Source organism: Martes martes (assembly GCF_963455335.1).
Source record: "Martes martes genome assembly, chromosome: 9".
Classification (NCBI taxonomy): Eukaryota; Metazoa; Chordata; class Mammalia; order Carnivora; family Mustelidae; genus Martes; species Martes martes.
This window is the reverse complement of record NC_137896.1, coordinates 102962007-102983720: the sequence shown is the minus strand read 5'-3', so window position 1 is coordinate 102983720 and position 21714 is coordinate 102962007. Positions and strand designations below refer to the sequence as shown.

At 36.6% G+C, this 21714-nt stretch overlaps 1 protein-coding gene across 1 annotated transcript in view; it reads right to left on the bottom strand.

The window, feature by feature from the left end:
• Nucleotides 1-21714, bottom strand: part of ANAPC1 (anaphase promoting complex subunit 1) — a 99041-nt gene that overhangs the window by 34419 nt on the left and 42908 nt on the right. Inside the window, exons 24-33 of the mRNA XM_080813136.1 lie at nt 20285-20463; nt 16991-17205; nt 14166-14284; nt 11437-11708; nt 9088-9322; nt 6434-6525; nt 4485-4619; nt 4222-4304; nt 3014-3092; nt 2035-2109 (exon numbers count right to left, since the gene is read on the bottom strand). Coding sequence (XP_080669262.1) covers nt 2035-2109; nt 3014-3092; nt 4222-4304; nt 4485-4619; nt 6434-6525; nt 9088-9322; nt 11437-11708; nt 14166-14284; nt 16991-17205; nt 20285-20463 — 1484 coding nt within the window. The remainder of the gene's footprint in view (nt 1-2034; nt 2110-3013; nt 3093-4221; nt 4305-4484; nt 4620-6433; nt 6526-9087; nt 9323-11436; nt 11709-14165; nt 14285-16990; nt 17206-20284; nt 20464-21714) is intronic.

The following is a 21714-nucleotide window of genomic DNA, read 5'->3' as shown; positions in this document are numbered from 1 at the left end:
AAAAAAGCAGTTTGGGGCGCCTGGGTGGCTGAGTGGGTTAAGCCTCTGCCTTCAGCTCAGGTCATGATCTCAGCGTCCTGGGATCGAGGCCCACATCGGGCTCTCTGCTCAGCAGGGAACCTGCTCACACCTCTCTCTCTGCCTACTTGTGATCTCTCTCTCTCTCTCTCTGTGTCACATAAATAAATAAAATCTTAAAAAAAAAAGCCGTTTACAAAGTGACTTTTTAAATACCTCTTTTGACACTAGGTTGTATCCTACAAGAGGCCCTGCTACAGAATCAGTGAAAGGAATGGGTGAAAACTAGGAGAAAGTGGGGAGTGACAGAAAGTATCAATGAACATAACTGTGAATTTATTAACATGTATTTGAGGATCCCTGATATAAAAAGGCCAAATTTAAAAATATTGAGTCTGAAGCAAAAGAAATGTGAGAAAGATAACTATGTATTCAAAGTCCAAGGACCACATTTCCATAAAAGTTAAAAAGAGAACTCTGGCATGGATTTTCACCTTCTGTTCTGGAATACAGTTATTGTGTGTATATCTTTAACTTTGTAAACTAAATTTAGTAAATTTATTAGAGTTTCTTGAGGACAGTCCACATGTCAGATCCATGTTAAATGTAACCTAGAGTTTAACATTTATAGAGTTCATTTAAAGAAGATCAACAAATATGCACTAAATGAAGGAATGGGGAAAAAAGTTTAATTTTATCCTACAATACAGATTTTAAATGGCACTTTCAGAAAGAACTGACATCTCTGAATATTCAGATGTGCTAGGAGTTAAAATTTTGGTTGACAAATGGCTGAGTCAATTAAAACAACTCTTCCTCACCTGTTCCTCACTAACAAACTGGAAGTATCAAACAAATAGAAATAAATCTAAGAGTTTAGGTAATGGATGAATAAACTATCAGAGTGACTCTCTTGCAGAAAACAAGTATGGGTGGGCACCTGGGTGGCTCAGTGGGTTAAGCCTCTGCCTTCGGCTCAGGTCATGATCTCAGGGTCCTGGGATCAAGCCCCGCATCAGGCTCTCTGCTAAGCAGGGAGCCTGCTTCCTCCTCTCTCTCTGCCTGCCTCTCTGCCTACTTGTGATCTCTGTCTGTCAAATAAATAAATAAAAATCTTTAAAATAAAATAAAAAATAAAAATTAAAAAAATTAAAAAATAAAAAAAAACAAGTATAGGGGCACAAGGGTGGTTCAGTGGGTTAAGCCATTGCCTTTGGCTCAGGTCAGGATCTCAGGGTCCTGGGATCGACCCCACATCGGGCTCTCTGCTCAGCAGGGAGCCTGCTTCCCCCTCTCTCTCTGCCTGCCTCTCTGCCTACTTGCGATCTCTGTCAAATAAATAAATAAAATCTTTAAAAAAAAAATAAAGGAAACAAGTATAAACTCTAGGCAAAATATAAAAATTAACTATTATAAAAATTAACTATTATGGCAGGGGTCAGCAAACCTTTCCTTAAAGGGCCAAAGAGTAAACACTTCTGGGTTGTAGATCATATAGTATCTAAAGCAACTCCTCATTTCTGCTGTTTTAACACAAAAGCAGCTATACATAGTAAGTAAATGAATGACATGGCTGCATTCTGAAAAAACTTTACTTATAAAAATAGGTGGGCCATGGTTCCCCAATCCTTAACCTAAATGCACTAGAGATCAAACAAAAGCAAGCAGTTTCTAGAGGAGAGGTGACACTTGGAAGACAGGAAAACCACTGGGTAAGTTTCCTCTTTCATGGCTTCTGGACTGAGGAATAAAATAAAAATAAAAAATATTTTTTAGGGTACTTTGGTATATTTAATTTTTAATACTACAATTTCTCAGGATCTGGGGCCAGAAGAGAGGACTGTAGTCTGGTCAGCACACAATCTTAAACCGAAAGGTCCCACGTTTTCAAGAGATACTATAATTATCAATATTGCCTTTATTAAAAATAAGTATTTTATAGGGTTTTGTAAAACCCCACAAGAAATCATAATTTATGCTATTAAAGATATAACAGTATTTATTATATATACTCACCTGAGGAACGTTGCTATCAACCCACTTGGAATTTGGTAAAATATCATCCCACAGAATCAGGCATCGAGCAAGTGTCTTAAAAATGTAACAGATAAAATCAATTAGAGCAGGCAAAGTTCACGGATTTTATAACAATGATCATATTAAATAATGTAAAAATCAGTTCCCAACTGAAGGCAATTTGAAAAATACGGTACAAAATATCAACCTAAGCTAAACTCATTAAAATAAATTGAAGATTTAAATTTTAACACACAGGGGCGCCTGAGTAGCTCAGTGGGTTAAAGCCTCTGCCTTCAGCTCTGGTCATGGTCTCAGGATCCTGGGATTGAGCCCCGCGTCAGGCTCTCTGCTCAGTGGGGAGCCTGCTTCCTCCTCTCTCTCTCTGCCTTTCTCTCTGTCTACTTTGATCTCTGTCTATGAAATAAATAAATAAATAAAAATCTTAAATTTTAACACACAAAAAAACGCTAAATTGAGTTAACTGTTACCAAAGTTTAAAGAACTTTTAAACACTCACTTCATAAAAGAAAAATCACAGAGAATCTTAGCACTGTCTATATAACTTAAAAGCTTTCATGGGCTAAAAACATACAAGTTTAAACATTAAAGAATAAAGGGAAAAATGTAGACAATTATGTCAAATAGTTACTGTCACTAATTATACCCTTTAGAGTAATGCTGCATCCTTAATAGTGAAAGAATGTAAAATAAAGCAGCCCCAGCCACTTACTGCTTGTTGAATAAAGTAAGAAGTTGAAATGTTAACTCCTAGTACTATATAGCAATATGGTTGTGTTTCCTGGCATTCCTACAAGTTACTTTGGGAAATTTCAAAAGATTACTACCAATTACATCTAGATGATGGATTAATAGCAAAAGGCTCCCCTGCGGAAACATTTATATTCACGAGCTAAACTTGAGAAACACAAATAGACTCCTCATGTTAGCAGAAATAAAAAATGATAAAGTGCCATACCCGAAGCAAGAGAAATTCTGGCTTCACAAAGTCCAGCAGATACATGGTGTCAGGAGCGCGAAGCCAATCTGCAATAGATCTATTGGTGGAGGATATCAGTAGGCATTATTGCTCAACTAGAGAACAAAAAAATGAGGAATCCCAAGACACTCGAGAAACCCCCACTCCATCTATTACCATATTTGCTTTTCATAGTACTTCATACCCTCTAATACAGGATTTGTCGTGTATGAATGCCTGTCCTATGACAACATATGCTTTATGAAAACAGATATTTTTAGGGTTTTTTTTTTTGTTCACTGAAATATCTCCACTACCAAGAAAGCACTAACATACATAGTCACCAAAATAGATGAATAAATACCTGTTTTTAAACATTTTGCTAATTTTACATACATTCACTTTTTCTAACAGGGGAAATTCACAAAGCTAAAAAAATTCTTGAATCTCAGAACATTTTTTAACTTAAAAGACTTAAAATATAAAACATAGTTTAATGTCTCCTACCTTACTCTTCTAAATAAAATATAAAAAAATAAATGCCAAAAGTCTACTTTTATGTGTCCAGCCCTAATTATTGGGAGTTGGGAAGGAAGCTGGTTATGCTTATTAGGCAAGTTCTTGAACTAAACAGAAATCATTTTTATACACGGTAACCAAGAATAGAATAATGCTAAGTGATTCTGGTTTAACCAATCCTCAAATAACATGCATAATTAATGAAGAGGACTTTGGGTATTTTCTAGTTGTGACATCAACTACAAAACAAAAATCAATAAAAATTGGCAACTATATTATCAAAGATTAAAATAGCAAAATATACTGTTTCTAGATAAAAATCTGTGGGGGGCACCTGGGTGGCTCAGTGGGTTAAGCCTCTGCCTTCAGCTCAGGTCATGATCCCAGGGTCCTGGGATCCAGCCCCGCATCGGGCTCTCTGCTCATCAGGGAACCTGCTTCCCCTCCACCCCCTCTCTGCCTGCCTCTCTGCCTACTTGTGATCTCTGTCAAATAAATAAATAAAATCTTAAAAAAAAAAGAATATTTCCTTTAAAAAAAAATCTGTGGAACTTGAGTACTGGAGAGAATCAAAATCAAGTTAATCTAGTACAAGGAAAATAAATACATTAAATAATTTAGTTTTACTACTGAGGTCATAAAAGAAGTCACACTATCATAACAAGGGGTGAAGTGGGGGAATGTGATACCTGTTATTGGTTTTTAAGTAGATCATGGCCAAAGCAAGAGTGGCACCTGGACAAGTTACATCCACATTTATGGTATCTCCTTCCTATCAAAAAAAAAAAAAAAGTTTATTTATGTAAAAAAGTTCTGAACTATTACAAATTCTTCTGCATACTAGCCTATGCTTAAAATTAACAGATTTACAAATGTTGGTAAGAAAATTACTATTTTCAAATTAACTTCTTAGCTTTCAGAATTTTGATCTGTTGCTTTATTTTGAACTTACTTTGATTTGATAACTTGGAGATTTATGCTTCTCCCTGTGCATTCCTGCTTGAAAGCGCCTATGACCTCCAACCATGTACTGATAAAGCTGCTCAGGCACATTGAGATCAGACATACCTATCAAATTACTGCCATGCTGGAAAATGAGATAACAAACATATGAAAGGAAATCTTATGGAATAAGACTCACAACACACACCCATGGCAAATAAAGAATGAACTAACTTCAAACAAGGTATTTTGGGTTTTTTAAATTAAAATAACTATTACTCAAGACTTAACATTCAAACAAGGTATTTTGGGTTTTTTAAATTAAAATAACTATTACTCAAGACTTAACATTCAAACAAGCTCTTAATTATTCACATTAAGAATTACTATACTTGGGACGCCTGGGTGGCTCAGTTGGTTAAGCGGCTGCCTTCGGCTCAGGTCATGATCCCAGCGTCCTGGGATCGAGTCCCACATCGGGCTCCTTGCTCAGCAGGGAGCCTGCTTCTCCCTCTGCCTCTGCCTGCCTCTCTGTCTGCCTGTGCTCACTCTCTCTGACAAATAAATAAATAAAATCTTTAAAAAAAAAAAAAAAGAATTACTATACTTAGGGATGCCTGGGTGATTCAGTAGGTTGAGCATTCGACTCTTGGATTTGGGCTCAGGTCATGATCTCAGGGTTGTGAGATCAAGCCCCAGGTTGGGCTCCATGCTCACTCAGCAGGGAGTCTGCTGGAGATTCTCTTTTTCCCTCTCCCTCTGTCCCTCCCCCTGAGCATGCTAGTGCACATGCTTTCTCTCCCTCTGAAATAAAAAATCTTTAAAAAAAAATGACAAACTTATATGTTTAATACTTTCATATCACAAAATAAAGGCTTCAAAATACAGTTAATTATACTAATAATAAAAAAAAATATGAGGCATGTAAATGAAACTTGAACTTTGAACATCTGAGTTCTTTCATTATTGTACCTACAAACTATTTCAGCAATAATAAGTACAATAATAAACTTACTGAACACTGTTTCAGGTACTATTCTATGTGTTTAACATGGATTAACTTACTTAATATGACAAATCTACCAAATGGCTACTATTTTACAGATGAGGAAAGTGAGGCACACATAAAGCCCAAGGTTACAGAGCTAGTACCCGGCAGGGTTGGGTATAAACAAGGATATAAAACAATCCATGGAGTTGCTTAACCACTAGACGATACTGTAGTTAAAGGACATGACTCACTGGTCAGAACCAAATCAAGGTCCCAGTTCCCAGTATGCTGCTTTTCCACTATACCACCTGCTTCTTTAGTTCATGGGTCAAACGTGAAGAATCAAAAACCTACCAGACAGTGAACTTTCTTTTTATAATTTAGTTTCAGTATAATACGGTATTGGTGGTTCTTAAGAACCCACATTTCAGGTGACATAGTCAATCTGATCAAATGTTTCCGATAATTCTACACTATGTCTCATGGATGTGTTTAAAGATGGAACAAAGTCATACTGCATTCCGTCACAAAGCAAATACTACGGTGACAACATAATGAGATCCCAGTGAATACCAAGATGTCAAAAGGACATGGTTTATCTCTAGCAACTACTACAGACACTTAGAGCTCCTGATCATATATAATTTTCTTTTTTCTGTCTGAGGGGGCTATCACTTCATCTTATGTCTTAAATTCTTCAAGATAGTTCATTCCCTTGGTTCATTCATGAACAATGACATCTAAGCCAGGGGAATAAAAACCTTAAAGCCCCACTCTTCACTTCAAATTCTCTCCATTTCCAAATCTAGCACTTTGAAAAATATCCAGAAAGAAAAAAAGAAAAAAGAGCTGAGAATCAGGTTAAGTCACAGTAAGGCAGAGTGGTATTCAGAGTTAAGTGTCAAGATCATTTGTCTCAACATGCAGACATCATAAATGAAGCATGTGAAGGCACAGAGAATGCTTACCCCCAAGCAAACCATGCCCAAGGCCAACCCAGCAGCTAAAGAGTAAGACTCCCTGTCAGTGCAGTATTCCATTTCAGGACCAGGGGGCCGTCCTATAAAATAGAAAATAACACAGTTCAAGCTGGCCTCCTGGCCTCTTAAAATTCTATCATAAGTTTTAGAATTAGCTTTCTAGTAAGTTGCATAAGAACCATGGATTCAATATAACCCCACTCAGAAAGATATGACATTATCACAGATGATATGCACAACTGTTGGTTTACTACAATGTAAAGCTCAAGATGGGTCTTTCAATGTATCAATTTGAAAGCAGTGACTTTTATACACTATGAAACCTTGGGTTTTATTAAAGAAAAAAAACAAAACAACTTGACCATTTCCAAGTATATACATATGAGAAAAACTGAGAATAGAAGATAATGATTTAATACAGTATTTCTAAAAGTTGTCTCAATAAAAGGAAAAGTCAGCTGATTCACCAGGGAGTGTGTGAGATCTCATATAAGTATATATCTCTACATGTAAGGTATTTCTTGTTTTGTCTTAAAATATAAAAATCTGTTTTATTTTTAAACATTTTAAGTGGTTTAGTATAAAAAGGATGTGTTCACATGTTCTCCATTCTTAAAGTAAAACTGATGTTCTGGGGGGAAAAAATTATCAAGAAATAGAAAAAATTTTTAAAAGAAGAGCACTTAAAAATGTTTTAATTTTTAATCTCCTGCATTTTGTTTTTATTTTACTATTTCCAATCCACTGTTCAAATACTAATAATGGACAGGAAGGACTCTAAGTTTTTAAGCTAAATATTTTGTTTTCAGACACTTAGCTCATTTTTTAAAAAAGCACCTGTGATTCTAATTCTACCCTTTAGGACAGCAAAATGTATTATACATAAAGACCCCTCTGTCCAAAACAAATTTCACACTCTTGGGATTTTACCCACAAGAAAAAGGTAATTAAAAAAAAAAAAGAAATATTATACAAAAGTAACCAATATTATACAAAAGCAGTATTTATATATAATAGCAAATAATTAGAAATAAACTAAAAAGTCCTGAAAATCATAAAATAGGCAATTTACAGAACACCAATTCAATGAGATTACACAATATGAAATTAATTTTAAAAAACATTTCTGACAATGACATATATAAAGGACAATATAAAGTAGTATATATATCTGACTATAATTACATAAAAGAGCATATGCATATGAATCTAGATGAAATCTTCTATATACCATGTGAAAGAGGTGTGCTTTGATTCACCTTGCAGATGAACAAGCTTTAAAAGCCACTCTTGGGGTGCCTGGGTGGCTCAGTGGTTAAAGCCTCTGCCTTCGGCTCAGGTCATGATTCCAATATCCTGGGCTCCAGCCCCGCATCAGGCTCTCTGCTCAGCAGGGAGCCTGCTTCCCTTCCTCTCTCTCTGCCTGCCTCTCTGCCTACTTGTGATCTCTGTCTGTCAAATAAATAAATAAATAATCTTTTAAAAATGAAAAATAAAAAATAAAAGCCACTCTTGAGTATCTTCTGAATAAATGTTTCTCAGACCAACTTATGCTATTACGTATTTTGGTAACAGAAAAATGTCAGTTTTGTAAATAATTTATTTCATCACTGTAGTAGATTAAATTGCTGAAATATTTCACTGCCCTACAGTGCTCATATGTACACATCCATACTCTTGACAGAGCCTGATGGTTGGCTTAACACGTGACTAGCTTTAACCAGGGATCTTAGCTGGCACAATGTAAGCAAAGGCCTGAAATGTGCTTCCATTATTTGGCTCTCCCTCTTGGCCTTCTGTTATCACCATAAAACAAGCACATCCTCTAGCCTGGGCCCCAGAATAAGTCATCTGGAGCAGGAGACAGAGCAGCACACCCACGTTTAGATCTATGGCCTAAAGCTGAGATGCTGGGCCAATTTTGTGGTTGTTTGTTAGGTAGCATTATTTAGGCAATAGCTAACTAACAGAATTCCAGAGAAAATATATCTTCAACAACATATCCTGAAATATATGTAGAAAAGACCCTGAATATAGAACAAAACATGGAACTATGTATCTAAATTAGGGAATATATTAGTAATGCCAACAGTATTTCCACTTGTCAGAAAAAGATAACAATACATAAGACACATTTCCAAAAGGTTTAGACTCAATTACAGACAGAGCAAATGCATTTCATTAACATCATAACCACCAGCATGGAAAGGAGGAAAAGCAAGAGTCAATCACTTCCATTCTCCTAAAAGTAAGAATTGTCTAACATAATGAACACTGTTTCTAGGGATCAAAGTAATCAACTTTGCATTTCAAGTGCAGATCACTGCCAGATACTGCCTAGCAAAGACAAAGCACCATAAACAGCACTCTCACTAGTGATTAAGAACACAGGTTAGCTCATTCAATAGGATCTCTAGAGCTCAACAACAGGCTGACCAAATAAACATCCAGATAAATTACCTGCACACTAGTATCAGCCTTGGAAAATATTACTTACACTATTTTGTTAAATTAGCATCAGAATATTCTAATAAAAGCTACTATTTTTCCTTAACTTTTATAATTTTACTATCATTTTTACTTGGGTTCCTGTGGAGAGGGCAGTATATGCTTATGAAGACACAGCACTGTTAATGCCATACCTATTTCAGCCAATAGGACTTCCGCAGTATGCCTGTGAGCTGTCCCTTGATATACGAGGCCAATGCCAACCACTGCAGCCACTTGGACATTGTGAGGAACATCAAGCTCTGTGGACGTTGGGGGTAAGAGGGCAGGAATGTGAATGCTAAGAAGCCGAGTAATTGACATATCCATGGTGCCTAGTTTAGCAGCAGAAACACCAAGGAGCAGTCCAATGCTTGTCATTTCATGACCCTATGGTAGAAAGTAAAATGAAATATAAGTCACTACCAAAACAAATATGCAGTCTTGAATAAAGTAAGGCCTGCCAGACTTTCAGTAAGTACTTTTATTGACAAGCACAGTGAGAAGCACCAAGAATACAACAGCAAATTAAAGAGACATAGTCTTTACTCTCAGGAGGCAAGCGCCCTAATGGGGGGAAAAGCATCGAAGTAAAAATATAAAAATAAATACATTATTAAAAAGCAGTATGTTGAAAAAGTACAAAGTAATATGAAGTAGTATTTCTTGAAAGCCTAATTTCGATTAGGAGGAGCTGAAGAATTATTAGAAATATTTAAAGAAGTAAAACTTACAACAGGACCTGAAGGATTAATACAAATTAACCAGGAAAAGTGGTAGAAAGGGAGGTATGCAGCTTTAGAAAATAAGAGAAAATTAGGTCAGGTGAGAGAACAACGTATAAAAGGTTCTGATGCGATCCAGAAATAAACCCTCACAGTAATGGTCAAGTGACCACAGGATGCCAAGACAATTCAGTGGGAACCAAACAGTCTTTTTAGAAAATGGTGCTGTGATAATTGCAGACCACATGCAAAAGAATAAAGCTGGACACCTTCCTTAAATCCTTCCCTAAAATTAACTCTAATAGGACCACAGAACTAAACCTAAGAGCTAAAACTGTAAAATTCCGGGAAGAAAACATAGGTGTTAATGGGTTAGGACCACAGGTTTGGCAATGAGATATGACACCAAAGCAAGCAATTAAAGAAAAAAATAGACAAACTGGACTTCATTAAATTAAAAACCTGTGTGCTTCGAAGATACCATCAGAAAGTGAAAGACAACCCAAAGAATGGGAGAAATTTTTGCAAATCCTTTATCTGTTAATGGCCTTAGTATCCAGAATACATAGAGAATACAATTCAGTAAGATAACCCAACTTTAAAATAAACATAGGATCTGAATAGACATTTCTCCAAAGAAGACCTACAAATGTCCTATGAGCACATGAAAGAAGCTCAACATCATCAGCCATCAGGGAAATGTAAACCAAAATAATGAGATGTTACTTCACACCTACTAGGATGACAATAATTAAAAAGACAGACAAATGTTGGCAAGAATGTGGAGAAACTAGAATCCTTATGTATTGCTGGTGGGACTGTAAAAAGGTTCCAGCCACTCTGGAAACAGTTTGGTAGTTCCTCAGAAATTTAAACAAAGAGCTACCGTATGACCCAGCGATTCCACTCCTAGGAATAAACCCAAGAGAAATGAGAACATATGTCCACATAAAAACACGTACATGTTGACAGCAGCACTATTTGTAACAGTTAAAAAGTAGAAATAACCCAACTACCCACCAACTGATAAATGGATAAACAGTCTATTCACAAAATGGAATTATCTATTCAGTAAAAAAAAGACATGAAGTGCTGATACATGATACAACATGAACAAACCATGAAAACATTATAACAGAAAGAAGCCAGCCATAAAAGACCACCTACTATAGGATTCCATTTAAATGAAAGGCCCAGAATCAGCAAATCCAGAGACAGAGAGTAGATCCGTGGTAGCCAGGGGCTGGAGGGAAAGGGAATGGAGGGTGACTGCTACTGCTATGACAGTCCTTTATAGACCGATGAACTTTCCAAAACTAACAGCAGGAATGGATGCACAACTCTTTGAACACACTAAAACCACAGCATTGTATACTCTAAGTGTATTTTTATGGCATATAAGTGGAAGAGTTTATGCCAAGAGAAAGAGTTTGTTTGCCAAACTCTGAAGTGAGAGAATTTGGGTTGCCAAGGAGCTGAAACGGCCAGTCCCTTGGCTAGAGTGTGGAGAGCAAGGGGATGAGTGGTACAAAGTAAGGCTGGTAAGTGAGGGGGATCACATAGGCTCCCAGAATGTACATCAAGAGCAACGAGAGGTCTTTAAACAGTTTTGACCAGGGAAGTGATACATGCTAATTGACACTTTAGAAAAATGACTCCGCCTCCTGTGGGAAGAATGGACTGAGAGGTACAAGAATGAAGAAGGAAGAGCAAATAGAACAATTAGGAGCTACTGCAGGGGCCTGGATGAGGCACACTGCCAGGTGCTGGGAGTCTCACCTTGGTTAAGTAGTCATGGATATTGAGAGTAGCCAGCTTGGTAAGGTGCCCATTCAGACCCAGGGCCATGAGAAAGCCAGCATATTCATTGGCTAACTCCGCATGTTTGGGCTTATTGTAAACAATCCAAGCTGAGTCGATCTGGGAGGCGGGCGCTATCTTCAGGCCAGCAGCCACACCATTATGGAAGCTGGCCCAGCTTGTCATGTTGGGAGGCACATCGATGTTTCCACTGTTAAGGTCTACTGTTGTGTTCCGAGGAGGGGCCCGTCCTATTCAATCAAACGAATTTAAAATTGAGAGAATAATTCATAGATCCAAAATTGCTCCATTTAGATTTTTGAGAACAGTGATTACCTTTTCTACATTCAAAACCCTTAACCCCATAATATCTGGAATGACATTATTATTATGAGTACTTAAACTTTAACTTGTACATCAAATTTGATGCAAGGTAAAAAAAAAAAAACCGTATTTAAAATAATTCATCATCTGAAACTGGACCACTTTCTTACACCATATACAAAAATAAACTCCAAACAGATTAAAGACCTACATGTGAGAACTGAAACCAAAAACTCCTAGAAGAGAACACAGGCAGTAATTTCTTTGACAGAGGCCAAAGCAACATTTTTCTATGTATGTCTCCTAAATCAAGGGAAACAAAAGCAAAAGTAAACTATTGGAACTACATCAAAATAAAATGCTTTTACAAAACCAAAGGAAACCATCAATAAAACAAAAAGGAAACCTACTGAATAGGAGAAGATATTTGAAAATCATATATCTAATAAGGGGTTAATATCCAAAATATATAAAGAACTTACAATGACTCAACATCAGAAAAAAAAACTAATTAAAAATGGGCAGAGGATCTGAATAGACAATTTTCCAAAGAAGACATATGATGGCTAACAGATATGAGAGGATGCTCACCATCACTCATCATCAGGGAAATGCAAATCAAAACCACAATGAAATATCACCTTATACCTGCCAGAATGGCTAGAATGAAAGACAAGAATTAACTAATGTTAGTGAGAATGTGGGAAAAAAAGGAACCCTCATGCACTGTTGGTGAGAATGTATATTGGTATAGCCACTGAAGAAAACAGTATTTTGAGGTTCCTCAAAAATTTAACAACAGAAATACCATTTGATCCAATAATTTCACTACTGGGTATTTACTATCCAAAAACAAAAGCATTAATTTGAAAGGATATATTCACTCTATGCTCACTGTAGCATTATTTATAATAGCCAAGATATGAAAGCAGCCCAAACATCCACCATCAATAGACGAACGAAGATGATGTAGTGTACGTACATACGTACACACACACACACACACACACACACAGGAATATTACTCAGTCACTAAAAATGATGAGATGTTGCCATTTGCAACATGGATGAGGGTATTATGCTAAGTGAAATAAATCAGATGGAGAAAGAAGAGTCCACTTATATGTGGACGCTAAAAAACAAAAGAAATGAGTAAACAAAGAGCAGAATCAGGACTATAGATACAGAGAACAAACAGATGATCAACAGAGAGAAGGAGAGTAGGACGATGGGCAAAATGAATGAAGGAGAGTAGGAGATTTAGACTTCCGGTTATGGAACAAATAAGTCATAGAAATAAAACATACCACATTGGGAATACAGTCAATGATATTGTAAAAACATTGCATGGTAACAGATGGTAGCTATACTTGTGGTGAGCATAACATACAGAGTTAATGAATTACTATGCTGAAACTAATCTACCACTGTAAGTCACCTATACTCAAATAAAAATTTTTAATAAAAAAAGTTTAAAAATAAAATAATCCATTATCCCTTTTGCTAAAATACATGAGGTTATGAAAATGGATACCAATTTAACTTTATACAGATCTGATTAGGATACCCACTACTTCAAAATCTGTCAGACAGAAGTAAGCTTATTAAAAAATAAAATGAAGGCTAACATCACAGTCAAGCTATACGAATAATAAATTTCAACCTGTGATTGATGACAATGAGGTTACTTTCAAACATGTCAGCCTATATTTTTCTCTGAACATTAAATACATTGTAAAAAATATCTATATATAACACCTACCCACCTACATATATACATAATATAATTGTATACCTATGTATGCTAGATATGAAAGGATGCTTACTCTAAATCTGAAAACAATTTCTAAAACAGAGTTAAATTTTCTGATAATTAAAAATATATAAAATTATAAACTAGAAGAATAAAATTGGGAACCATATATACCAAAATGTTAACACTCTACCAAGTGGGACTACTATACTATATGTGAGCACTGTTTCTTTCTGCTTAGTACCTTTTTGTGTTTTTGTACAAGGATCATATACTCAACATATAACAAGACACATTAAGATACAACGTTTTTATATGTTATACTTTAAGATTATTTAAAGTCCAGTAATCTCACTATCATCAATATCATCTTTCTAAACCTTCCCAAGTGCCTTTTTGTATCGTGGAACAGTCTCATTAAAAGCAAAATTTAGTAATGGGCTGCATGCAACTTTCCACAGTGTTTAGTCTGATTTCCTATTTGTGCTCTGACATCTGCTAGAGTGGCTGATATTTTAAAACAGTGGGGATAGAAAGACCATTCCTTTGGTTTTAACTAAAATAATTCAATAACTCCACTAAAAATATACTTAACCATTTCCTTTCTCACTGAGCCCAGAATTTAACATACCAGTCAAATTCAATTTGGGTATAGGCAGTGGTTCCGTTGGAACAGGGTGGTATGAAAATAAGGTAAACATTCCTCGTCCTACTGGAAGGGCCATAGTTCGTTGACACAACTGGAGCAATCTATAATTAAAATCAAAACCAACATGTGAAAAATCTTTAAGAAAAAAAAAACCTGGAATATAATCTGTAGTTAAGCATTCCAAAAGAAAAACTGCTATGTCAGAGGAAATCACATAGTAAATTCACACAAAGATGTAGATGAATCATCCACACATGGTTATTCTCATTTTAATATTCCTGTTCTTTGAAACTCTAAGGGAGATACACATTTCTTTTGTTCCATACTTGCTTTGAGTGACAACCAGCTGGTCTATAAACCAAGCCAACTCTCCCTCAGCAACCAAAAAGAGAAGCCCAAAATGCCATTCTGATGCTAACCTGATCAAAGGAAAATATTATGTTTTGGGTTTCCTCATTTTGTTATTTTCAGTCTAGCTGCCTTCAGTATATCTGGGATCCTCCTGCCATCCCTTTTGCCAACATAGCCTCAGATGCGCCACCTCTGGAGGCGCCTGGGGGGCTCAGTCAGTTAAGCATCTACTTTCGGCTCAAATCATAATCCTGGGGTCCTGTGATAGAGTCCCACATTGGACTCCCTGCTCAGCAGGGAGTCTGATTCCCCCTCTACTCCTCCCCTACTGCTTGTGATCTCCTTCCTTTTTTTTTTTTTTTAAGATTTTATTTATTTGACACAAAGAAAGAGAGACCACAAGTAGGCAGAGAGGCAGGCAGAGAGAGAGGGGGAAGCAGGCTCCCCGCCAAGCAGAGAGCCCAATGTGGGGCTAGATCCCAGGACCCCAAGCCCATGACCTGAGCTGAAGGCAGAGGCTTACCCCCCTGAGCCACCCAGGTGCCCCTCATGATCGCTTTCTCATGCTCTCTCTAACAAATAAATAAAATCTTAAAAAAAAAAAACAAAAAGTGTCACTTCTGTGACCTGTACACAGAATGGAAGAAGTTCCTATGTTAGAAGTCAGTGGATTTCATGGTATGTCCAGGGAAACAAGAATTAGTTTCACTTACATGATGGCTAAGACAGGATTTTTTTTTCAAATATCTTTTTTTAATATATATATTTTTAAATTTTATTTATTTGACAGACAGAGATCACAAGTAGGCAGAGAGGCAGGCAGAGAGAGGGGGGAAGCAGGCTCCCTACTGAGCAGAGAGCCCGATGCGGGCCTCGATCGCAGGACCGAGATCATGACCTGAGCAGAAGGCAGAGGCCTAACCCACTGAGCCACCCAGGTGCCCAAGACTTACAGGATTAATAGCAGTATAAATGTTATACTAGAGTTAAAATGGCTTCAATAGACTATATTTTGAAAACTAATACACCATACTTAACTTGTTTCTATGTAGCCCCTTAAAGCAAATTCAAACAGGAACTGTGGAAATAGGGGCATTTATAACCAGGAAACACTCAACAATCAAACTCTTGTTAAGATATTTGTGTTGTTAAGGTACAGAAATACCCAAGCAGAGGCTAACATTTTTCTCTTCAAAGCTATTCATAAGCATGTTCTCTCCCTAACTTGTACATACATACAGCTGCTTTTCTAGTTTTTTTTGGTGCGAGAAATCTGTTGGTCCCAAGATTATTTAGGAATAGTGCCCCATGTTAATTTAGAATCCGAAAAACTCAAGGCCATATCCCACAGAACTTTGCAACAGAAACCTTAAACATAATCCACAAAACTATAATAATGAAAACAAAATGCTATAATCCCTTCTGAGATGTCACTGATTATAAAGGTAAAAAAAACCAACTAGCTTCATATATCAATGAACTCAGTTAATAATCAAGGCTAACTGCACTGAACTTTACTACATACGGAGCAGTATTCTAAGCACGATATAGACATAACTCATTCTATACACAGAGCAACCCCATGAGGTATGAATGCTACAATTATGCCTACTCTTAAAGTTGAGACAACGGAGGCAGCAAGAAGTTAAGTAATTCATGCAAAGACACCCATCACAACCAGAGCCCACAATAACTACTATGTTTTCACACAATTTCTCTGTCCCTCAGACTCTTCAATTATGGGTAACTAACACCTAAGTACAGATGGAGAGGAAACAGTGAGAGGCAGATTAGGACAAACCCTGCAGCTAGGTAATAGACAATCCTCCATAAGGCAGGACCACCATAAGAAATGCAAGGAGAACCAGAGAATAATGGTGGAAAGTGACAGGTGACAGAGACACAGCAGGTAATAGGACAGGAGAGAATTTTCAAATACAAGTTGAATTGTCCCAAGGCAAAGACTCTGAAATGTCACAGGATGGTTACTACTGAGTATTACTATTATCAAGGGATATATGTTAGAGATTGGCAGTAGAGAAGATTTATGGAGTATTACCTGTCATATCAGGTAAAAAATACTGGTATAAGTTTAAGCTACACTAAAAACTTACACACACACACACACAAACACACACACATATTTTTTTCCTCCTCAAGATACAGAAGAATGAGTTCAGAGTTTTGCTTTGTTAGTAAATTCTTATGGTAGCTAAGCAGAATGGTCTCAGAGTCACCTTTTCTAAGTAGCACAAAGCTGTATTTTAAGAGGAGGAGGGTCACTTATGTCATCAGATACTCTTGGGTTACCAAATGCCAAAATATTTTGAATAAAATGTATGGTTTACCAAGGATAGATTAAAAACTTAAAACACGTGGTACTTTTAATTCTTAACTATCTTTTTAGGGTTTTCAGTGTTAAACACTGATAACAAATAACAACATGCCTCTTTTACCTGTTTTCTTTTTCCTCAATGAACTCGTGGTCACTGAGTTCTGGGTACTGTACTACATTGACACGGACGGGATGCGCACTTTGAAGAAGCCTTCGCACGTCCTGCACTCTTAAATCTTCACTCCATATTAATGACATAACCTCCTGATTCATGTCATTCATGCCATCATCTTCCTCCTCAGTTTCTGTTCCTGAAGGAACATCTGATGAGAGCACCTGAGTAACAGACTTGGTTGTAATAATAATTTAAAAACCAAACACCATGCACTTACTGAACACAAGGATATACACGTGATGTACTTGAGAGTTAAAATGGCTTCAATAGGCTATATTTTGAAACCAATACACCACACTTAACTTGTTTCTATGTTAAATCACATTCCATGTAGCCCCTTAAAGCAAATTCAAAAAGGAATTGTGGAAGTAGGGGCATTTATAATCATCTATGTCTCTATCATACAGAAAAAATATGCATTCCAAAGCAAGGCTGGTTTGGGTTCCCATGTATACTGGGGCTCTTATCTAGAAGTCTTTTTTTAAAGTACAATTATATTGCTCACTTGGGAAAATTCTTTATTGAACCAAGGGAAAAACATTAAATTTAGGACAATAGTCAAGAAGCTGATTCCATTTAAACATTCTAAATAACTTATAAAAATCTAACTATATCCTAAACTGTATCTTAAAATATAGCTTTCCTAACTATATCTTAAAAAGGAAACGAATTACTGCAAGTGGAACATGAAACCCACTCACTATTACTAAAGAGCCCATACAAACAAATATTATCTTTGATTAATATAAGCAGAAGAGAACAACCTGGAAGGATATAAGCCAAGGGCTGGAGGAACTTGAACAACATTTTCTTACTTTAGTACTTTAAATGGATCATTACTGATTTTCACCTTTTTTTTTTAAGTAAGGATGTCTTAAATAAAAATTTCTTAATCAGAAAGTGGCAACAGCAAAACAAATGGAAGAAGGTTAATCTCTTGATTATCATTCTGCCCTCAGAAGCTTAGCATGTGTTTTCCTATGAGTCTTCCCCATCCAAAAAATTCAATCGCACTACAACCTCGATGAGCATAGTATAAAATCTTCTCATTTTCTCTCAAGAATTTTACACTCCTTTAACAAGATTAATTCCCAGTTAAAATGCTAAATTTTTGCAACATTTAACATGGAAGCAACATTAGCCTATAAAAAATTATAGCAGGGGCACCTGGGTGGCTCAGTGGGTTAGGCCTCTGCCTTCGGCTCGAGTCATGATCCCAGGGTCCTGGAATCGAGCCCCACATCAGGCTCTCTGCTCGGCGGGGAGCCTGCTTCCCCCCTCTCTCTCTGCCTGCCTCTCTGCCTGCTTGTGCTCTCTCTGTGTCAAATAAATAAATAAAAACTTTTAAAAAAAAAGTCAAAAAAAATTATAGCAGATATGACTAATTAACCCCTAACTTAGTTCATAAATATTCATTGTAGGTCCTATGGAATATCTAACTTTAAAAAAAATATATTCTACTGGGTGAGTTAACTATAAAGTATAGATCCAAATAGCTGATAAACTGAATTTCAATGAGTCATAAAATGTAGCCTCAAATAATATAAAATGTAACCTCAAATAATGGAACAAACTGAATTTAGATAGAATTACTCAAAACAATATCTAAATAGATCAAAGATTATCAATGCCATTTGGTTTTAGTGCTAATGATATTAAACTGCTCTCACTCATAGTAACAAATGAGGTCTAAAGCTAAAACTTACCTTGCTAAAGGAAAGGATAATCATATTATTAGCAAAAAAAAAAATGGTTTTCTGTTTAAAGTAGGACAAACACTAATTCAACTAAGAGCTATTATATGAGTGCAGATTAAGAGAGAGATGTGCTGGACCAACCCTGCTGGAGATGGAATCCCATGGAAACTGCTACTCTCATAGGTTCAGTAGGCAACTCTGATGTTAGAAATAAAATTTTGATAGACTCTGAAGCTCTGAAGAAGCATTAATAGCCTAAGACCTAATGTGGATTATAAATAGTTACACCATTTTGATGAGTATGTGTTGGTTCAAAAGCTAATATGAGATGAGGCAAACTTGTGCTGTTCTCTTGGGGATATAAACAAAGTACAGTCTGCCTGGGTGGCTCGGTTGGGAGTCCAACTCTTGATTTCCACTCAGGTTATGATCTCAGGGTTGTAAGATGGAGCTCCATGTCAGCCTTCATGCTGGGTGGAGCCTGCTTAGGATTCTCTCGCTCCCTCCCTGCCCCCACCCACCCCACTCACTCTTGGGGGAAAAAAAAAAATCCAAAGTTAAAGAATTATCAAGAGTGGGAAAACCATCCTTGAATCCTATGACCCTCAGAGTAATGCAGTGCTACCATTTATTTATTTTTTTTTTAAGATTTTATTTATTTATTTGACAGACAGAGATCACAAGTAGGCAGAGAGGCAGGCAGAGAGAGAGGAAGGGAAGCAGGCTCTCTGCTCCATTGAGAGCCCGACGTGGGGCTTGATCCCAGGACCCCGGGATCATGACCTGAGCCGAAGGCAGAGGCTTTAACCCACTGAGCCACTCAGGCGCCCCTCATTTATATTTTTTTAACTTAAACAGAGTTCTAGAAAAAGTCAAAATTCCATGTTTATGTTTTAAAAGAGGCTGATTTTAAAAGAGAGATAATCGGAGAGTAATGATGTATTTCATTTTCTACTTGAAGGCTTCTTAGAACCCATTCTTTATAAAAGCAGAGGAAGACTGATGAAGGATAGAAAATCAGGAGGAATAACCTAAGACATCTTCTAAATAACTTCTGTGTGTCTCATCGCAGCTCCCAAAAAAACTCTTGCCTGCAACTTCAGTTTTATGTGATTAAACATATATTTACACCTAAGTTAAATTCTAGAAATTCAACGCATCAAAAAAGTATAAAAGAGAAAATAGTTAACATATTCAAACTGAAGATACATGTGCTCCCTCTTTTTCTATGTAATAGTTACAAAGTAGTTAATAACCAGTACAGTACAAGTAAAGAAAGAGTCATGGTAGTGGTCTACTGACTCAGTACTTGTCCTGACTCGAAAGAAAGTTCTAGGCAAGACAAAACCTTCACAAAATCTCTTATTCCCATGTTCACTTTACAAGTAAGAAAATCTGCCCAATAATAAACCCCATAGGGCATACAATGTAAAAGACAAACCGATATATACACTTGTAAAAAGACTTAAGAAAAAATGAAGAGTATTTCTACTTTGATTTTGAAACTAAATCTGAACTTTGAACTTTCTATGTTGATACTCACAGATTTCCCTTTGGGTAAGTTTCCTTCACAGGCCTGCTTGGAAAGATCCTGACGTCCGATCAGGAGACAGACAGCTTCTGGCCAGTCTGAAGCAGGCTGCTCACGACAGTGGTAAATTGCATCTCTGATGGGAAGAGCAATTCCAAAGGGAAGAGTTTCCAAGTCTCTTAAAGTGAAACCTTGTGATGAAACGAAGGGAGAAAATTTTTCATTTAAACCTGCCACTGTCCCAATTATCCTCAGACTCAAGTTAATCAATATCTATTCTGACAAAAGACAGATCGATTTTTTTCATCTTACTACCAGACTAGTGTCTAGACAGCAAGGATTAGTGTAAGAACTAAAAGAACTAAAAACAGCACCAGGGTGCCTCAGCCAGTTAAGTGTCTGCCTTCAGCTCAAGTCATGATTCCAGGGTACTGGGATTGAGCCTTGCATCAGGCTCCCTGCTCAGTGAAGAGTCTGCTTCTCCCTCTCCCTCTGCCCCTCCCCCTCGTTGTGCTCCCTCAACTCACTCTGTCAAATAGATAAAATCTTTAAAAAATAATAATAAAAGAAAGAAAAACCTTAAGAAAGAGAGAAACAACCAGAAACCCAGAAACATTTCCCAGAGAGGAAACACAAATGGGCAATAAACATATGAAAAGTGATCAAGAAAACTCAAATTAAAATTACTACAATTATAATTTCACACTCACTTGACCAATACTAAGGTAAATCAACAGAAAGTGTTGGCAACTATGTAGAGCAATATAAATTCCCACCCACAGCTGGTGATGGTACGATCACTTTGGAAAACACATGGCAGGTACAGATAGGTCCACCTCTATGGTCCACTAATAGGCTTAACAGAAACTTGTACACAAATGCACAACTATTAAAACATTCAGTAACAACACTATTCACTATGACAAAAAGAGGGAAGAGAGGAAACAGCTACTCTCATCAACAGAATGGATAAATAGTGCTATAGTCAAACAATGGAGTATGTAGCAGTGAAAATGAATGACCTACTGCTATACAAGTCAACACGGAAGAAGTGAGTGAAAAAAATAATTTATCTCTATATCCATTTATATGAAGTTCAAAGACATACAACATGGAAGATGAAACTACAAAAAAAAGAAAGAGCTAATACAAAATTTAGGTAAGGCCATGATTATGGGTAGTAGGAAGGTGTGTGAGACGAAGATTACATGTGGAGCAGAGGTGCAGGGCCTTCTAGTACACTAGCAATGTTCTATTTCTAATGGTAGATAACCAGTATACAACAATGTTCACCTTACTATTATTTTCTACACACTCGATAGATTCATATTTAAAATTTTTCAGATCCTCAGATAAAATTTATTTTTCTTATAATGATTTTCTAAATTTTATACTATTATATATTATTTATTAATATTGAAAGTTAATTATTGAGGTAAAAA